This window comes from Passer montanus, unplaced genomic scaffold (genome assembly GCF_014805655.1).
Source record: "Passer montanus isolate IOZ18808 unplaced genomic scaffold, ASM1480565v1 scaffold1, whole genome shotgun sequence".
NCBI lineage: Eukaryota > Metazoa > Chordata > Aves > Passeriformes > Passeridae > Passer > Passer montanus.
In genome coordinates this window covers 25,070,120-25,088,629 of record NW_024356504.1, presented here as the reverse complement: position 1 = coordinate 25,088,629, position 18,510 = coordinate 25,070,120, and the positions used below count along the sequence as shown (strand labels likewise).

The 18,510-nt window shown below is 38.9% G+C and overlaps 1 protein-coding gene across 16 annotated transcripts in view; it reads left to right on the top strand.

Annotated features, from left to right (window-relative positions):
* GTDC1 (glycosyltransferase like domain containing 1) overlaps positions 1-18,510 on the top strand; it is a 200,190-nt gene that overhangs the window by 45,773 nt on the left and 135,907 nt on the right. For 15 of the 16 annotated variants that reach the window (XR_005627468.1, XR_005627498.1, XM_039708943.1 and 12 more), the window contains one exon: positions 8,214-8,424. Coding sequence is in view for 13 of the 16 variants with exons in the window: in XM_039708943.1 (XP_039564877.1) it covers positions 8,243-8,424 (182 nt within the window). In the remaining 3 variants the exon portion in view is untranslated. Of the gene's footprint in view, positions 1-8,213; positions 8,425-18,510 lie in introns of those variants that run through there. The other variant, XM_039709199.1, reaches the window with a different exon arrangement.

The following is an 18,510-nucleotide window of genomic DNA, read 5'->3' as shown; positions in this document are numbered from 1 at the left end:
AGCTCTCCCTGGAGCCTCCTCTCCTCCAGGTTGATCATTTATTCCCTTCCCTTGATGAAGGATTCAATAGGTTGGCAAAATCCTCACGATTGCACTTTTTGTGCAACTTAAGTTGCAGTCTTAAGGTGAAAAATATGGCAGGTACATTTAGCTCCCTTTTTGAAGTCCATTTTCCATCGTGGTTGAAACAAATTTTGAAGTAGTCTTACTGACTTCTCTTGTGAACTTTGCATCACAGAATGGTTTGTGTTGGAGGAGACCTTTAAGCTCATCCTGTTCCCAGCGCCTGCTCTGGGCAGGAGACTTTCCACTATCCCAGCCCCATCCAACCTGGCCTTGGACAATGCCAGGAGTCCAGGGGCAGCCACAGCTTCTCTGAGCACCCTATGCCAGGCCCTCACCACCCTCACAGGGAAGAATTTTATCCTCATATCTCACCTAACCCTCTCAGTGTGAATCTTAACTGTCTCTTGTGTCCTGTCCCTCCATCCCTTGTCCCCAGTCCCTCTCCAGCTCTCTTGGAGCCCCTTTAGGCCCTGGCAGTGGCTCTGAGCTCTCCCTGGAGCCTCCTCTCCTCCAGGTGAGCACCCCCAGCTCTCCCAGCCTGGCTTTACCAAATCCACATCTCTTGTAGTGAGGACCCACAGCTGGATTCAGCTCTGCAGTTGGGATCTCATGGGAGCAGAGGGGCAGAATCCCCTCCCTCGACCTGCTGCCCCCATGGCTTTGGATGCAGCTCAAGACAGAGTTGGTTTTCTGGCCACCTGCCCTCAGAATTGCTCCTGTGTGTGGGGCCCTCCCTGATTTCACAGTTGAACTCCATTTGACAGTAGATCTCATTGCATCCTTTTTGTGGATTCAAGGTGTGACTGAAGATGCAGATCCTTTCATCACATATTTAAAGGGATACCTTCTGACTGCAAAAGAAATCTGGCTTGTGCCCACTCACGTGTTGCTGCCAAACATCTCGGGCTATCATGCCTAATGTTTAAATTAACTCTTGCAATTCCAGCTTTTGTACAAGAAAAGTTTAATTCCTCAATCCCAAATTCTGTTGACACAGGAGTGATTTGGTCTTCATTTAGCATTTTGCTACTTCATATTTTCTGGGGAAAACAAATAACTTTTTGATGTGGGTTGATTTTTATTACCTCACAGAGTGACTAATGATGGCTTCTAGCAAATGCTTTGTCTTTTAATCAGTTGGCTAATATGCACGGTAGACTGTGACTTTCAAATAAAATTATTTAAAATATTTGTGACTTTTTAAAAATGAATACATATGCTCTTTAAACTGACCATGAATGCACATTGTAATTCTTACCTTCTGTACAGAAACTGGTCTGAAGCCCAGAGCGTGTGGAGCACATTTCTCATCATATTCCTAATAAATCGGAGGAATTTCAAAATGCCAGCCCATTATTACCAGACTGGGACTTTTTCTATAATAGGGAACTAGCAACTAATATGTCTCCTGTCAAGTTTAAAAATAGTGTTACATCTCCCATTACCACACCTATTAGTTCCCTCTCCTCTCGGAGATACTCTAAATCAAGGATCCTTCATCTATTTAAACCTAATGTAAGCCTTCAGCATCATCAGTGCTGTCAAATTTATAGTCATAGGTACAGCACTGGAAATGTTGAGTCCTGTAAACTGTGTTGATCCTTCACATGCTGTAAACACACTGCAAATAAGTTGGATAAAGCCAACATATCATTTAACAACTTCAACAGTCTCTGTTAAAATCAGTTTTCATTTTTCCAGGCTTCTGAATTACATGGCAAATGGGAGCTTATAATTAACTGTTAAATCAGAATAACTAATTTTCTCTCAGATCCAATTGCAAACCTGGCATACTCTCATATGAGGTTATACTCTCATATTAGAGCTGTATTTTTTTTTTTTACCTTGTTTAAAAAATTCCTACCAGTGGTGGAAGAGCTCCTCAAAATAATATAAAACTTTTTGTGAAGATAATTATTTAATATCTTCTGCTCTGCAGCATACTCATGTCAACTTCTGTAAATCTATTTGGACCACTAAAGGGAGGAGACAGAGGAACAAAGCCTCTGGAAGAGTTAATTTGGTTTGCTGGTGATAGTGGCTGTAGTTGTTTCCCTGGCAGAGCATGGCCCTGGTTCTCCATCACACCTTTTCTGTGTCTTTTTCCCTTCTATCTTGGTTTTCTTTGGAAGAAAATTTTATCCTATTTGAATATTAATAATACTTAGTTTGCCTTTAAAAAGGCAAATCTGAAAAAGGTAAATCTGAATTTGTGAAGGTAGTTTTTCAGAGTACTGAGTATCCCTCATGCCTTGTCCTGAGTAGTATTTAGTTCAGTGTATACAATTTAGGAGGTCAATTAGAGACAAAGAAACCAAGTTGTGTATTGTAATTGCCATTCCCAATGTACTGAGGGATCAGCACATCAGTCAGGGAAATTTCCTTGAAAATATATCTTTGGAGTGCTGTGCTCCATGGGGGGATGGAGGCTTCCCCACCGAGGTAGCTTTGACTGTTGTGGTTTTGAGTTAGCCATAAATGTGATGCACAGATGTCTTTCTCCACTGGAAAAAAAGTATAAATTGTAATAATTTATTCAGTATAGATGAAGATCTTCAAAGATGTTGATTGAGCATTGCTAGAAGTATAGATGCAAAGTATTTATGATAGTCTCAGACTGTGTCAGTAAAGAAGGTAAAAAAGAAAATTAATTTTTTTTTTGCTTTTCTGTAGCTGGAAAAAAAACAAATTTAATTTACAACAGAAAATTATGAAGGTCATTAGTGCCTTTGCCTAGATAAAATAGTAAACAATTTAAATTCTGGGTTTTAAAATGCATACATTGCATATGCTTTAACATCTTTTTCCTAAGGATTTATAGCAGTATTGTTAACTTAGCATTCACAGGGTAATGTGCAGGTTTTACAGCATGTTACTTTCTAAATGCATAAACTCCAAAAGGAGCCTTAACTGTCTCTTGTGTCAAGGTGTCTCTAGATTGATAGCCATGGGACATTTTCAAAATCTTGACTTCTAATTCCTGCTGCTCCATCTCAGGGTTGAAAACACAGACATAAGAACTGAACCTGGCAGTCCTCACAATTCAATTGAGATCAAACCAATTCTTTAAAAATTATGTTGTTTGCAATTCTGATTGCACCATGGAATCACAGAATGGTTTGGGTTGGAAGGGACCTCAAGCCTCATCCTGTGCCACCCCCTGCCATGGGCAGGGACATCTTTCACTGTCCCAGACTGCTCCAAGGCCTGTCCAGCCTGGCCTTGGGTGCTTCCAGGGACCCGGGGGCAGCCACAGCTTCTCTGGGCACCCTGTGCCAGGGCCTTTTCACCATCACAGGGAAGAATTTCCTCCCAGTTTCTAATGTAAACGTACCTTCTTTCAGTTTAAAGCCATTCCCCTTGCTCTGTCACTCCATGCCCTTGTATGTGTAGATTGTATGTACAGTAAAAACGAGATGTGGTATTTTAGTGAAACCAAAGCAGGCCAGGAAGTCCATGCAGGTTTCATTCCTTGCTGCCTCCAGGTAATGGTAAATTTTGGTATTCTGTAGGTGTTTGCAGCTCTGAGGTTGTCTGTATGGGCCAGACTGTGGTTTATGGGTGTCACCAGTAAATTAATGTTATTGCTGCTCAGCCATCCAAATACAGGTGAATGATTTTCGTTTACCACATTCTCAAAAGAAGTGGAGGTTTTCTTGCTTTTTCCAGGTGGTTTATATAAAAGATAAATTGTCATTTTCGCTTATGCAGTTTAGTAATGACAAACCTCAGAACCGGTGCTTTTGGGTGATCTAAATACAAGTTAAATTTTGGTTCAGCCTTAAGATGTGATTGTGTTTAAGGTACAGCTTTGGGGTTTCGGTGAGTCACTGTCATGAGTGGGAGGGCAGTGCAGGCTCTTTCAATCTCTGTGTGTGTATTTACAGCACATCCCCAATTCAGGTAGGGATGGTAAGGAGAAGGGACAGAGGAGGAAAGGTAGGGACTCTCAAAAGTCCTTTGAAAAATTGCATTTTATTGAAGTGTTGAATGTAGAAATTTTTTGCCTGTGGCAGCCATCACAGTGAGTTCATGTGAAACCATCAAAGGTTTAAGTATGTTGATGTCCACAGGTTGTACCTGGTGGGTTTTGCAGTGGGTTGAGTTATGAGACTCTGAACCACGGTGTGCTCGGATACGGTGGCGGAATAAATTTCTCATATGTGTGGGACTGTGACGGTTAAAACAATCACTACTGAAACCATATACCTTATTTCCTGTAACTAATAGCAGATCTCTACCTGTGGAATATATTAACAATTATTCCTTTGGGTTTGGATGGTTGCTCAGCTGTTTTGTTGGACGGATATTTAGACGTGGTCTGTAATTTATGTTGTCTGAGTACGTCAATGAACAGAGCTAATTATGGCTTCCTGATGTGAGCTGTGCTGATGTTTGTGAAACCACACTTCTGCATGTAAGAGTGAACGTGTGTTCTTTAATAAATTGTGGAAAATGATGGGTTTTCTCTGCCTAGGCTGGTTAACAAAAATACCTAAGTTGGCATTCACCTAGAATTTAAAAAGAAGCCATGGTTTTGTGTCTGGTTGAACAGTTAATTCTTCCATGCCTTTAAAGATAATTTTTATTTATTACTCTGTACAGTACTCAGACTTCCTCTTAAAAGGAAATTATGGGTTCAAACAGCAGTGGCCCTTTCAGGGACTCCATCGCTTGCCATGTTTCAGTGTGGGGTAGAGCTGCAGCAAGTGACAAAAGTCCTGGCTGAATGTCACCGTGAGCTTCTGGCTTTGAGACAGCACCTAATTACCCACCTACACTTCTCAGTACTTCAATATACCTCTGTATTAGTCATGTCATTTGGACACTGTCACCACTTTGAAAAATTTTTTTTTTCAGATGTGTAATGTGTATCCTGAGGAATGTGCTGCTCTGTATCGTAAAGACAGAGTAGGAAATTTTCAAAGGAAAGGATCCTGCAGCCGTGTGGATGGGGTTGAGCTGTTTGAGGAACACCCAGGATTGCTGGCTCCAGAGAGGAAATACTGTAATGAGAAAGGGGAAGCAGTTCTGTTTTTCTAATATTTGTTGTTTTCTTTGAAATGGGGAAAAGAATACCTGGAGTGATTTATATTTAATTGAGGATTGCATTCCATCAGATACGGTGAATGTTCTCAGGCCATTTATCAGCTGTGTCTTTTGGAGACCTCTGAGGAGTTTATGGTACATATTTACCTTAACTTGGCTGGGTCAAGGGAAATAAAGCAAAAATAATAGCTGTTATTTTTGTATGTGAACAAAACTGGAAGTCATGTGGGTGAAATATGAGCCAAACAGCCGTGTTCTACCTCCTTTGTGTCTTTCTAAGTACAAGAAATTATTAGTTATATGTAATATAATTTCCTTAGCATTATCAGTGTATCTTCTAAAAACAGAAGATTTATTGACTTTTTAGTTGCTTCATCTTACTCAAGCCCTGAAGTGAATGTGACATATATTGTACTGCCATTATCCTTTAGTAGTATCTTATGTAGGTAGCATCTTATATAAAAAAAATTAACAACAAGAAAGAAAAAAAAAACCCCATATACTCCTTCTTAAATAACATAACATTTTTTCTGAATTGAATTTAGTGTATATTGCTGGTAATGTACAGAGATGACACAACAACAGAATCCTACAAGTGTTAGTGAGGATTTTAATAAGCAGTACCTACATTTTTTGGAGCGAGTGAGTTTTGTAAGAAAACCTTTGAGCTTTAGGTCGTCTCTGAAAAAAATGTGTCATTGCTGATTGTCACCCTCATGGGCTGCTGCCACGGGGTCTGTGAGTGTTATTGTGAAGAATTACATATCAAGAGTTATCTTAACACCCACTCCACAACACATCCATGATTCAACCCAGTTTCCCAATGTAAATAGCCAAAGGGAGTTTATTGTATAGTAATACTTGTGTATTACACTTTCCCTAATACATCTAAAGGTAGGTAAATGCAGAATAATTAACTAAATGTCAGGGTCTTTAAGCAGGAGGAAACACGAGGACTGAGCAATCTCTTACCGTCAGCATGTACAGTCATTCTCTGTTCCCGTGAGGGATGTACAGTGAAAACTGGTGCAAAATAAAACCAAAGAGCACAGTGTGGGTTCAGCTAAACCTGGTGATAAAACCAGTTTCAGAACTAGTCTGGTGAAGTGTGATCTGATCAGATGCTTCATGAACAAATTGCTTTATTACTGATACTGCTAATGATTTGTAAATTAGTTGCAAGCCTCCTCGAGTGACTGACTCAGTGGCATTTACCAACTTTTCACATACCCCCATTTTTAGGGGCTGAATTTATAAAACACTTCCCTTTAGTCCCTTGAATTAAATTTTCGATGGCATTTGATGACAAGCATAGCATGATTAATTACAAATTGTTCTTTAGGTGAATAGTGCAGATTCTAAACCACAGCTTGTGTTTTTATAGCAGTTATTACCCTGCAGGCTCCAAAAGGGCTTTGGAGGAGAGAGTATGATTTTGGTTACATCATTGTAAATTCAGAAAACGTCAGTGATCTCAAAAGTGTGATTTTTTTGAAATTAGGTCAGTGGAAAAGAGATCAGAAACTGCTTTGCTACCTGAAAAGAAGCAAGCTCCAAAATGGAGTGAAGTATCTGCTTCCAGATGGCTTTCCTTTTGGTTTTGCAAAGAACGTATTTGTTAAAACAAGTAATTTATTTGAAATATTATGGAGGAGTGAATAATAGAGCAAATGATAACCTGAATCCAGGCTGGATTAGGACAAGAAAGTTGGAGCATGGAATGTTTTTCTTTTGCTGATTGTTCTGTAATGACCCAGAAGCTCTACATCACCATTTCATCTGGCACCATGGTGGGCCAACGGCAAAAAACTACCTAAAGTATTATTTTTGTCCCCGAATTAAATTGATTCAGTGCTTCGATTTTTGTTGCTGGTTAACTGATCTTTTGATAGCTACATTGTATTTAAAAGGCTTTTTGTTTGTTTTCTGCCCTCTGATTACAGAATACATAATATTTTTAACCTGATCTTGAATCAAACAAAATTTCTCAACTATGGTTGAGATGATGATTGAGATTTTTAGGAGAGTATGTAGTTCTCTGTTGAATTCTCATTTCTTGTCACCAGGGGTTTTGGTAAGATAAGGATTGCAGTCTGAAACCACTAGAAATTGCAGGTCAGGAAATGGCTGTAAGGTCTTGCAATGTACAGTGTCAAACATGAGTCTGGAATAACTGAGTTTAGCAGGGACTCCATCATTCTTAGGGAGTGTTGAGAGGGAAACCATCAGAGAGGTGTTTGTGGATGGTGAACACCTTTCAGGGTTTTGCTTTCAGCTTTTGTTTGTGGTGGCTTTGCTCGAAGCATGTGAAAAGCAGCTTTTGAGTACCCCAAGGGTGTGACTCATGAGGGCGATGAGCAATAGTCACCCGGTTTTCATCTGTCCCCTGGCTTTGGGCAGCACGTTCTGCATCCTGTTTGTGAGCAGCTCTGTGGCTTTTTGTCTCAGAGCTTCCTTGAGCCTCCTCTAGTGTTCTCTTCCACCCATTTTGGAGTACTCAGAAGAAATAAGGTGGTTTACGTCTCCTGTTGTTGCTGGGGTTGTGATCCCAGCTCCCAGCAATGCAGGAGGGTGTCCTGGGGGATGTTCCAGCTGCATCTCCTCAAGCTGCTCTCTGCCTTTAAGTCTCCTACCCAAGTCACTGTTACTGGCAACTGTTCTGGCTGAAGTGTGTTTGAATTGCTCTTTAATTTTCTCTGCCACCAGGAAAAGGAGGGAAACCTATATTAGAATGAATAAGCTACATCCTAAGTTATGGAATAATTTACAGTATTAGGGAGTTAGTGTATAAAATAAAGCTGTTTTTAAATATCGGATTGAAAACAAACCCATAAATTGAAAATACAATGTGTTCCTAAGTCTTGCACATTTTCATTAATTTAAAATTTACAGACAGTATCTTTTAAAGGTCAAAAAAATCTAGTTATCATAATTGCTAAGCCTTTTCTGAAATAAACTCATTAATATAATATTAAGGATTATATTACAAGGCCTTATAGTACATTTCTTCTTCTTCCAATATCATTTCTTAAGTAGTAACAATAACAGTAATAAAGATATGTTTCTAAAGTAAAATACTTCTCTATTTTCATTTTCAGGTTTCACACAGTTCTGGAGTACTTGGAAAATGAGTGTCCTTCTGATTGAACCCTTTTATGGTGGCTCCCACAAGCAGCTGATGGATCTTCTCCAGGAAGAGCTGCAAGAAGATTGTGTCCTCTGCACACTCCCAGCCAAGAAGTGGCATTGGAAGGCACGGACTTCTGCTCTTTATTTCATGCAAACAGTGCCAACAAGTTCTAATTACAGGTAGCCAAGGGATTGAATAATTTCTAAATTCAAATCACACAGATGCCTTCAACCAGGTCTCTTGAACTTACTCCTTGTGTGTGTGCAAGGGTGTATGTGAGCTCAATTAGGGGCTTGCAGTGGGCAGCACAGATTTTATTTCTTGGAGTATTACTGAGAAATTATAGGTTTTATTTAGAATTTCCAAGACTGTTTTGTCTTGCATCTCCAGTCCGTGAGAGTCTCTCAGTATCTGGGTACCTGATGTCTATACGTGTGTGTATCTCTTATTTGAAATTTATCATGTGAGCCCAGTTGTTCTGAAAGGTTTAAACTGTGCTTCACAGATGAGACTGAGAGATGGCACAGATGTGAACACTGCAATCTTCCTCACGTGCCCTCCCATGTATCTGTTAACAAGTCTGATTTATCAGTGTCCTGCTCAGGCTGACCTGGAGGATTAAGGGGGCAGTTTTATCTTAATGGTGGTCCAGTTCAGTAACGTGCCAGCAACTGTGGGTGTCAATTATACATTTATGTAAGTAGCAAATTTCCATCAGCTAGAACCTGGGCTGATAGAAGCAGGCGATTTAGGTCAACAAGATAGCTATCACATAGTGAGAATCAGCCCTTCCAGAGCCAAGCTGTCTCTAAACCCAGCAGTTTTGCTTGGCCTACCTGATCAGATGAGATGTGGCGAGGTGATTGTCTGGAGCAGTGAGATAGAGCTTTGCTCACAGCATGCAGAACATTGTGTGGGGACTGTGCACCTTCATGGGGAGAGACTGTTCATGCACGGGGTTCTTTCAGCAAAAGCAGCTGCAGAATGAGCTGCAGGAGGAGTCTGAGCACACCTGAATGATGTGCCAGTGAGTCACAGTTCAGAACTGGGTCTGGTATTTTTTTACTGTGAGCGAGTAGGTGCTTCCTGAGGAAGGAATATCATTTTTCAAGAGTAGATTTATGCTGTAGAAGGCTGTATTTGCTCAGTGTTACCCAGCACAATGTCTAAGCTGTCTTGGAACACATATTGTGTAAATGTACACCTTTCCTTTGCCTGCTTTTGGCTCCCATTTAAAATAATCTCCCACCTCAAGCCAAATGTTATAATTAATTTTCCCCGTTTTGTCTTGTGCGAGGCATTCAGTGTTGGTTTCCTCTTGCTTTCTTTTTGCAACAGTTTTGTTTTGGAGGAGTGTACATGACAAACTGTTATGTAAATTTGTCTTGTATCACAACCACATCCTCCAACGCATCACAATGTTATCTGTGTTCCTTCAAGGTCAGCAGCCCAAGCTGTCCAGCACTAACTGCATTAAACTAATCAGACATCACTCATAGACATACACTTCATTAGTTTAACTTACAGTTACATTGACCTAAGATAACTTAACTCCAATTTGTCAAGTAACCCACATCTTGGGGAAAGGGGGAGGGAGCGCTGACAAAATAAAAACCAAAAAAAGCAAAATCCCACAAAAAACCCAACAACCCAACAAAAAACCTCAACCCAGCAGCCTGAAAACTCACTTGAAGTTAATAAACTTGCAATCTGTCATAGACTTATGTGCAAATACAACCTTTACTGACAGCAAATAAATCTGATCTAACCAATGGAGCATCTTAAGGAGAGGAAAGCGTTTTCTTTGCTGGTGCTGTTCGGGTTGGAGCAGAGGGAATCAAACAGTCAAAGTTGACAAAGATGCGATGGTTAAAATAGAATTTGTACCTTGTCCTCGCAGGCAGCATAAAATTTTAGGATCAAGGGCTGATATGGCTGGTGAGAGGAAAACTGATTAGAGGTACCTTCTACTTTACTTGCGCATTTTTAATGTTTGTTTTGTAATTGAATGTTTAGATTATTTTATTAAATTGAAAGTATAGGTGTATCAGATTCAACCGAGTAAGGATGACTACTCTCCTGTTAGAAACACATTGATTAAAATTAATTTTAATTCTGTTATTTCTAAGCTTTTTAGTAACCACTGAAGATCAGCTTCCCAGGTAGTAGTTTGTAAAGACAAAATTCCATTGTACTGGCAATACTGCGTGTTTAGAATTGCACATTTAAATATTTCAGCCTTCTTGTGAGGTTGTGGAAAATACCAAATTTACGTTACTTATAATATTGATATTATTTACAGAAAAAAACCCTTTCTTTTATAAGTGCTTTCCATAAATGTGACATTTTGTAAATACCTTGTTTTTATTTGTATGTTTAGTAATGCAGAAAGGTCACAGATATTTCAAGTGGAAACACTTGTGATAACGGAGCTGCCTTACTAAATCTTTATGTTCAAACTGTACTTTATTTCAAGATCCTGGTGTGTGTGAGAAGTAATATTGATGCTGTTAATCTGATGTTAGATGTATTTTAGAGAACTAGTATAGATTTGTTTTAAAGAATTTAGACTTCTATCCATATAAGCTGATTTTTGGGAGCAGGAAGTTTTGTTAGTTTAAATGTGACACTCAGCGAGTTAAGGAATAGTCTTAAAAAGTGCTTTTGAAACAAAGGATGCAGTGCAGAGCCATAGATGTTAAATTCAGATGCTCTGCAGTGAGCAGAGTTTCTTGATGAACTTGCTAATTGTTTTATCAGAGAACAGACGTGTCCTCCCTTGAGCACAAGCTAAAGCTGAGCTGGTAACAAGCAGGGCACTTAATGTTACTTTTGTGAACTGTACAGCCGCTCTCTTGGTGTGCAGGAACATGATGTTCCCAAGAACGTGGCGGTCTCCCCGGGATTGTCACAGGGAGAACGTGTCCTCACCCTCCACAGGAACACACAGAGCTCTTACGGGAGATATCGGACACTCAGTGTTTGATCTGCAGCACTGCCTGGATTCGTATTAATTCCCCGATGCGAAGTCTGTGCTGCATTTCTCCAGAAAAGTTTTGCTTTTCTGTTTTCTTGGCTTTGTTGAGCAATGTGTTAAACCAGCTTGTGTTTTCCTTCATCTCCTGAGAGGAGCATGGGAGTCCTGAGGAGTGGGAAGCCCAAGCATGCAGAATCCCTTCAACTTAGAAAGCCAGGAGGAAAATTTAAAGGTGGATCACTTGCCTAGAGATCTTGGAATGATCACATGGATTGATGTGCAGCAGCCACAGACTGAGTTTTAATTGCTCAGAGTCACAGATGATTTTTCCTTAATTGGAAAGAAGGTGTTTGGACGTTGCGTTGGTATGAGGAGTTTCATTCTTGTGGTGGCAGTTCCCAAATCACAGCATTTGAAGTGCACTGAAACAAGGGAGGAATTACTGTCTGCTTTCTCTAGACAAGGTTTTCAACCATCTGAGAGTTTTGTTAGCAGTTGGTGGGATATTATCTTCATTCCATGGATTTGGAAGGTCCAGCAGAGCCTCCTCAGGCTGCTGGCACTCTGCAGAGCTGCTGTGCTCACTGCTTTGTCTCCCAACTTTTTCAGACAGCTTCAGCTTCTTGATAAATGTGGGTGTCTGATCTTTCGCCTAAAGTTGTTTTCCGTAGCACACAGCGACTATTCTGTAATTCTAGAAAGCATGTAAAAGAAGAAATTTTTTTAGCCTTTAAAAAATTCTTAATTCAAGGAAAGTTCTCAAATTTGAAAATACTGTTGCACAATTTAATGAAAAACAAAAATGCTTTTCTTTTTCTTGTAATTATTGTCTTTATTATAGTGAGCAATCTATTAAATTACAGATAGTAAAACACTGGTATGACACATTAGATGAAAGGAGTTTATCTTTTAGGAGCTATCCTCTACAAAATAATTCAATCTCCAAAAAGTTAGTAGCATGAGACTGTAAAACAGAGTGACTAAATTCAGTGTAGCTTCCAGTGTGTTTTAATAGCACTGCTATATTATTTTAAATATATATGTATAAATATTATGTATAACATTCAGTATTGCCCCCCAGGTAGCTGTTCATATGAATAAAGATTTTATTTGTAACAGATTCTAGCCCTGAAATACCCCTAGGGTAAATGTTAGCATATATATACCCCTTGATATCTGACAACTATATTTTAAAGACAAATTCTGTGCTTTTTATGTTTTCAAAAGAGAAAACAAATTATTGTTTTCAATTAATAGAGCTCTGGAAAAAAACCCCAACTTGGGGGTGGTGTTCAGCAAAGGAGAGTATATTTCAACAGTATCTAATGTAGATGTGGTTGTTTCTTGATTTTGGATTTTGGTGGGTTTTTGGTTTTTTTTGTTTGTTTGTTTCTTCTATTAAAATCTACTAGATTTTAGACTGTTTCAGTATCTGATGCTTTTATTCTATTCTATAAGGACAAAATACATTATTATAGAGTGGATTCTTTATTAACTGGTGGGCTGTGTCCCCTAAATAGCTTAAAAAGGGAACACTTTAATTTTTTTTTTCCCACTGAGTAGTTCAGTCCTACTGAAAACATAACACTGTGTGGATGTGTGACCATTTGCAAGCTTGAGGATTTAACTGTTTTCTAGATATTTTATTTTCAGAAATGTTCCTGCATGCCCTGGAGAAAGTGTTTGAGGATGTAACTTAAAGCAGGGCAGGGCAAATTTCATTAAATCTGAATACATAGATACCCATTTGTGCTGGAAATATTCCTGCCTGTTTACATATTTCTGTAAAATTCTGGAAATGTTTATATAATCTTTGTAGGAACTGCAATAATTTGTCCTGCATTAGAGGCCATCCTAGAATTTCACCCTCATAATGCACAGGTAAGGAATAAATAAATTGTATGTATGAATAGTACATTAGTCAAAAGAAGGTAACAAATTACCTACAAATGAAAAGAAAGTCTATTTGATACTGTTTTGGATTTTTGGAAATATTTCATGGTGTTTGCTTCTATATATAGGTGAATAAACATAAACCTCATTCATAGCATTAACTACTAAGAGTGTGTATTTTGATGCTACTGCTCAAATTCACTGCATTTGAAGATGGGACATGTCTTATCTCTTTGGAATTACTGAATAATTTTCTGCCCAGAGGTTGTTGTGGTTTAACCCCATGTCTTTGTTGCTCTTTGTGTTTTAACTGTGTGGGGCACAGTGGGATGTGCTCCTGGACAGGAAGGGAATGTGCTCATAGAGATCCCTTGTGCTTTGATGAGCTGATGTAAAGGCAGGAATATACAAGGTGACTAAATGTAATATCCAGTATCCCATAAGGACAGAGTTGAGGTCTCCTAGAAACACAAAATCACAGACTGGGTTGGGTTGGAGCTGACCATGTCGTTCCAGCCCCTTGGCCATGGGCAGGGGCACTTTCCACTAGACCAGGTTCCTCCAATCGCTATCCAAGCTGGCTTTAAACACTTTTTTTGATTAAAAATACCACCTGGGTGTAACTCACTGATGGGTACAAATCTCCACAATCTCACCTTGTTGTGGAGGTGCCCAAAGGAAGGTGTGTGAGCCCCTGCGCTCTGCTTTTCCGCTCCCTCGCTGAACAAAGGGTCATTACTGCTTTAATTCCATTAGTGCTAAACTTGCTCGCGTTTTTTCCCCCCGAACAAACCGTTTTGGGTTCACCCAGGTTAGTTCACACGGGCTGGTGCAAACACACACACGTTTGTCCTGCCCACGCTCCGAGGGAGCTGGCTGGGAGTTCGCTCAGCTCCGGGGGCCAGATGGCCGTCCTAGCACCATGTTGAGCCTAAACCAATAAACCCTACTGAGATACGAGACACAGGCACCATGTACTGAGCTAAAACAACTTGGTGACTTCTGACCAGAGCTGGCTGGTGTCCAGCCAGCTTTGAGTGTAAGCACAGAGAATATACGTCCATATGGAATGGCACGAAGCTCCACCACTCAGCACAGATGATGCCCTCCACTGCTGTAGCCCTGGATAATAGAGGGTGTCCCAGCCTGGATACGGGGTGTGAAATTCTCTCTGCTGAGGGAGAACTTGGAGGCCATCTGATGCTGGAAAAACGTAACACGGGAATGCATGTGTAAAACTGGGTTTTGTTTGATTTAGGTTAATATCGCCCTAAACCTGTTCCGGAAACTTCTGAAAAATGTTAACGGTCAAAGAGAATTTGGGAAGGGGAGCATGTTTTCAAATGGATTTGAGAATGATTTTTAGCAGAATGCTAATGTAAATCAAGGTATGAAAGTTAACACAAAAAAGGTTTAGAATCATAATTCATCTGATTTTTTTTTTAAATGGTGAAGATATTGTAAATAAAAGCAAATGATTGAATAATTGGTAAAAAAAAATTTAGTAAAAAGACTTAACCCAGTAAAAAATTAAGTAAAAAATTAGGGCAGGTCTAGAGGAAAAATAATTTCCTTTTGAGGATAAAAGTGCTGCTGTTGTTTCTTTGCTCACAACCAGACTGCGAAAATTTCCTTTTCAATGTGATGGAGAGAGGCTGCCTGAAAAGTTTTTGTGAAGCTGATGAAGGAGGTGGGATGTCCTTTTGAGGGAGATGAATTCTCTTGCTCTGAAGGGCCAGAAACAATGCTCTGGTGCTCAAAAGTCCTTGTACAGCACCATGATTTAAGAACAAATGTTTTTTTATTCTTAGCTCTGGCTGCCGAAAACCTTGGAGGGGGCGATCCAATAAGAACAGCGAAAAAATCTTCTAAGAAACAGGACAAAAAAACCTCCCAAGTAAACTACCTGAAATTTATTCAGGCAGACAGCAATGTGATCTTAAACATTCACTTTGCATTAATCAACTTTGCCTCAGATAAAATGCTGGCAGATGGTAGCTATTCATTTTAAAAGTGACAGGTTTTCTTTACGTTTTTGTGTGGAAACCCCCACATGCACTCTTCCCTCCAAAAACTTTACTTGGTTAATTTGTCCAACATGCCTTTTTTTTTTTTTTTTTCCCCTTAAATACGCTCCCATTATTAGGCAGTTTCACAATTTGGATAGTTAAAAGAGGGTTTAGATGAGTTTAAATGCAGGCTCCTTCCTTTGAAGTCAGGGGAAGTGTATATATGGGAGCTGAGTTTTGGCAGAAGTGAGCTGGGAATGATGAAGACGATGCGGGGAGAGGTGCGGGGCCGGGGAGGACGCGGGCTGGGACTGCTGGGTGATCTCCACAAAGTGCTAATGTGAAATGGCAGTTGTCTGTTTGATGTGTAAAAGATTTGCTGAAATTCCAGCAAAATATTCTGATGAGAGAAGGAAAGAACAGTCTGGGTTTTCAAACCCTAGCATGTGTTTTCCTTTATGTACTCAAATGCCGGGTGAAATCCTTATTTTTCTTTCTAAAATGAATTTTATGAATCACCTGGAGAATTGATATTTACATTGCTGGCAGTAAAATGTAATGAAATTGTGCATTATGATTCAGTATTTCTGCACTTAGGATTTTAATGAGGATTTTATCTGTCCTTTTAAATGGTTGCTGTGTATATATTTTATTTCTAGATTAGTTATGGATTACATTTCTATTTTCAAATAACAAACATATACACTACTATATTATAAAGAGTATGATACTTTCCACAATTCATTGTCATTCCAGCCCATAACACTAATTTGATCTTCCAAAGGGAAAGTAAAAAAAGCTTTAGTTTGCATCTAATAAAGAGAAAAATATTGATTTTTTTTTCCTTTTTGTTTGGTGCTGCTTTTTTTCCTAATCTCAGGGGAAAAAGCTTTAGTTTGCATCTAATAAAGAGAAAAATATTGATTTTTTTTTTCCTTTTTTTTTTGGTGCTGCTTTTTTTTCCTAATCTCAGTTGTTTTTTTAGTTTTTTGGTTTTTTTTTACTAAGATGTAAATATTACAAATTTTGTCAGATACTTGCTTTGCACATGATTTAGATTTATAGCTTTGTGTTCTGGCGTCATAAACAACTAATTTTCTTAATGAGTACCCACAACTAGGCTGGGTTTTGTGAATTGATGCATGATGAAAAGGAATTTTACATTGTACAAACTGTTTTTAGCAAAACAGTTTTGGGAGAAGACTCACTTTAGCACTAATATAAATATATATACTTTTGGGGGTTTTTTTGGGTAAGCTTTAGCTTGACCCAAATACACTGAACTTTGAAACTTGTGGTTCAGGTAGGAACATCTGTTTCCAGTCTTCAACAGAGTGAATCCAGAGGCCTTTCCTCACCTATTTCAGCCCATGTGCCTCTACCTGAGAGCCAGCTTGGATGGGGCTTGGAGCAACCAAGGTTCCCATGGCAGGGGATTTGGAGCTGGATGATCTTTAAGATCCCTTCCAACCCAAAGCATTCCAGGATTCTTTTTCTGCATCTGCTTTTTATGCCAGCTGAGGGCTGTTTGCACGTGCTGTGGGTGTCCATGAGTTTCAGTGTAGATTTTGGAGTTCCATGGTCACTCTGGAAAATGTGCCCAAGGGTGTTTTGTAGTTTTACCTTCTGGATTGCTCTGGGATTGCAGGACTGCCTGTCCCTGAGACAAGGCTGGGGTCCATTGGTTGCTCTCCAAGGGCATCCCCTCCTGGTGTAATGCCATGTGAGGGACTCAGGCCATAATCTTGGAGCCAGCTCTGGTGTGAGCTGAGGCACGGTGGGTGAGGGTGGTTGTGGATGGATGGTTGCTTCATAAATGCCACTCTGTGTCAAACAGAAATGTTAGTCTAAACAGAAACCATTTAATTTTATGGATTATTATCTCATTTCTTCCCTAAACACACAACACATACCTAAGCAGGAGTTTGGTTACAATCTTCGTGCCAAATGGTGCCACAATGGAAAAAGTTTAATTTAGGATCAACTTCTGACTCCCCCATACCAGAGTTTGATCAATTTATTTCCTCCTCCTATTCCCATTAATATGTCTCAGCCTAGGTATTGGTAGCTTTGAGTCATTATGACGATGAATTTAACTTCTCTACAAAAAACAATTAGGAATATATACACCATATCTATTAATTAGAATATCTTTGATGAATACAAAGCAACTGAAAGGGTTTTTGTTGTTCATCGTTCTGTAATGAAGATTTCCACAATTTTCTTATTCCCTTGGACACTATTTTTCCTTCCTTGCCTTTGTCCTTTGTCCCTGTCTTTTCCTCCCTTCCTCCTGCACATTTACTCTGATGGTCCAGTGGACACAGTCATTTTAAAGAATGCTTTCCATTTCAAAGCACTGGCTGTTTTTATTGTTTATGTTTATAACCTTGCCTTCTTGTTCATCATTTTTTGTTTTAGCTCTCTTAATTTCCATTTTACTTGTTGCACACTTGAAGTTATATTTCTGTCTAGTTGCAACTTGAAGAAAGAATGAAGGAAACAGCAGTGGACACAACATCAAAAGCAAATATGTGGTTTTCTTGTTACGGAATAACTGGAAGAATTAATTCCTTTTAACAGTATGTCAAAGAATTATGTTGGGAAAAAATGTATTCAGAGTGCAGCTAATGTTTCCTCACACCACCTTACTTGATGTAACTACATCAGTCCTTTAAATTAGTGATTTACCAAATGTTTTAAAAGGAAAAGGGGTAAATGATTATGGGTAGAAAAATAGAAAATTCATTCCAAATTCTATTTTTCTTGCAGTTAAATGATATTCCTACTGATTTCTGTTAGAGTGTTTTCTTTGAGTGCTAATATGCTTAATATAGCATACTCTATGGGAAATTATATGTATTTAGTTAGAACATGGAAAAATCTTCACGTATTACGGTATTATGTAATAACATGAACAAATTCTGAACACGTAACTCTATGTATATTATATATGGAAAAACTAAAAAAATTGAAGGGGAGTAATTTGAGAACATCTGTAATTTTTTATTTATGTAAGAGAATATCCCATTTTTAATTAAAGATGGAATTTAAGAATGATAAATGGGACCATTATCTAGTAACAGTTAGTTTGCAGGCATTTTTTTCCAAATGTTCTGCAGATTGCTGTAGGTTTGACAGTGCCTTTGGCTTTTGTGTGCAAAATGCACTCGTGACAGAAGAGTTGTAACTCACTAAACATGGAGCAGTTAGCATGCATGGTGACATCTCTATGCTTAAACCCTGAGGAACTAAATTATTTTAAATTATTTTTAATGCAGAAATTTCCTGGTAGTCAATTTTATTAAAAATCCTAACTGAAAAATTTTATCTGTCAAATGCATGTTGAGAAATATTGCTAAAGACACTAAAACTACTCAAGAAAA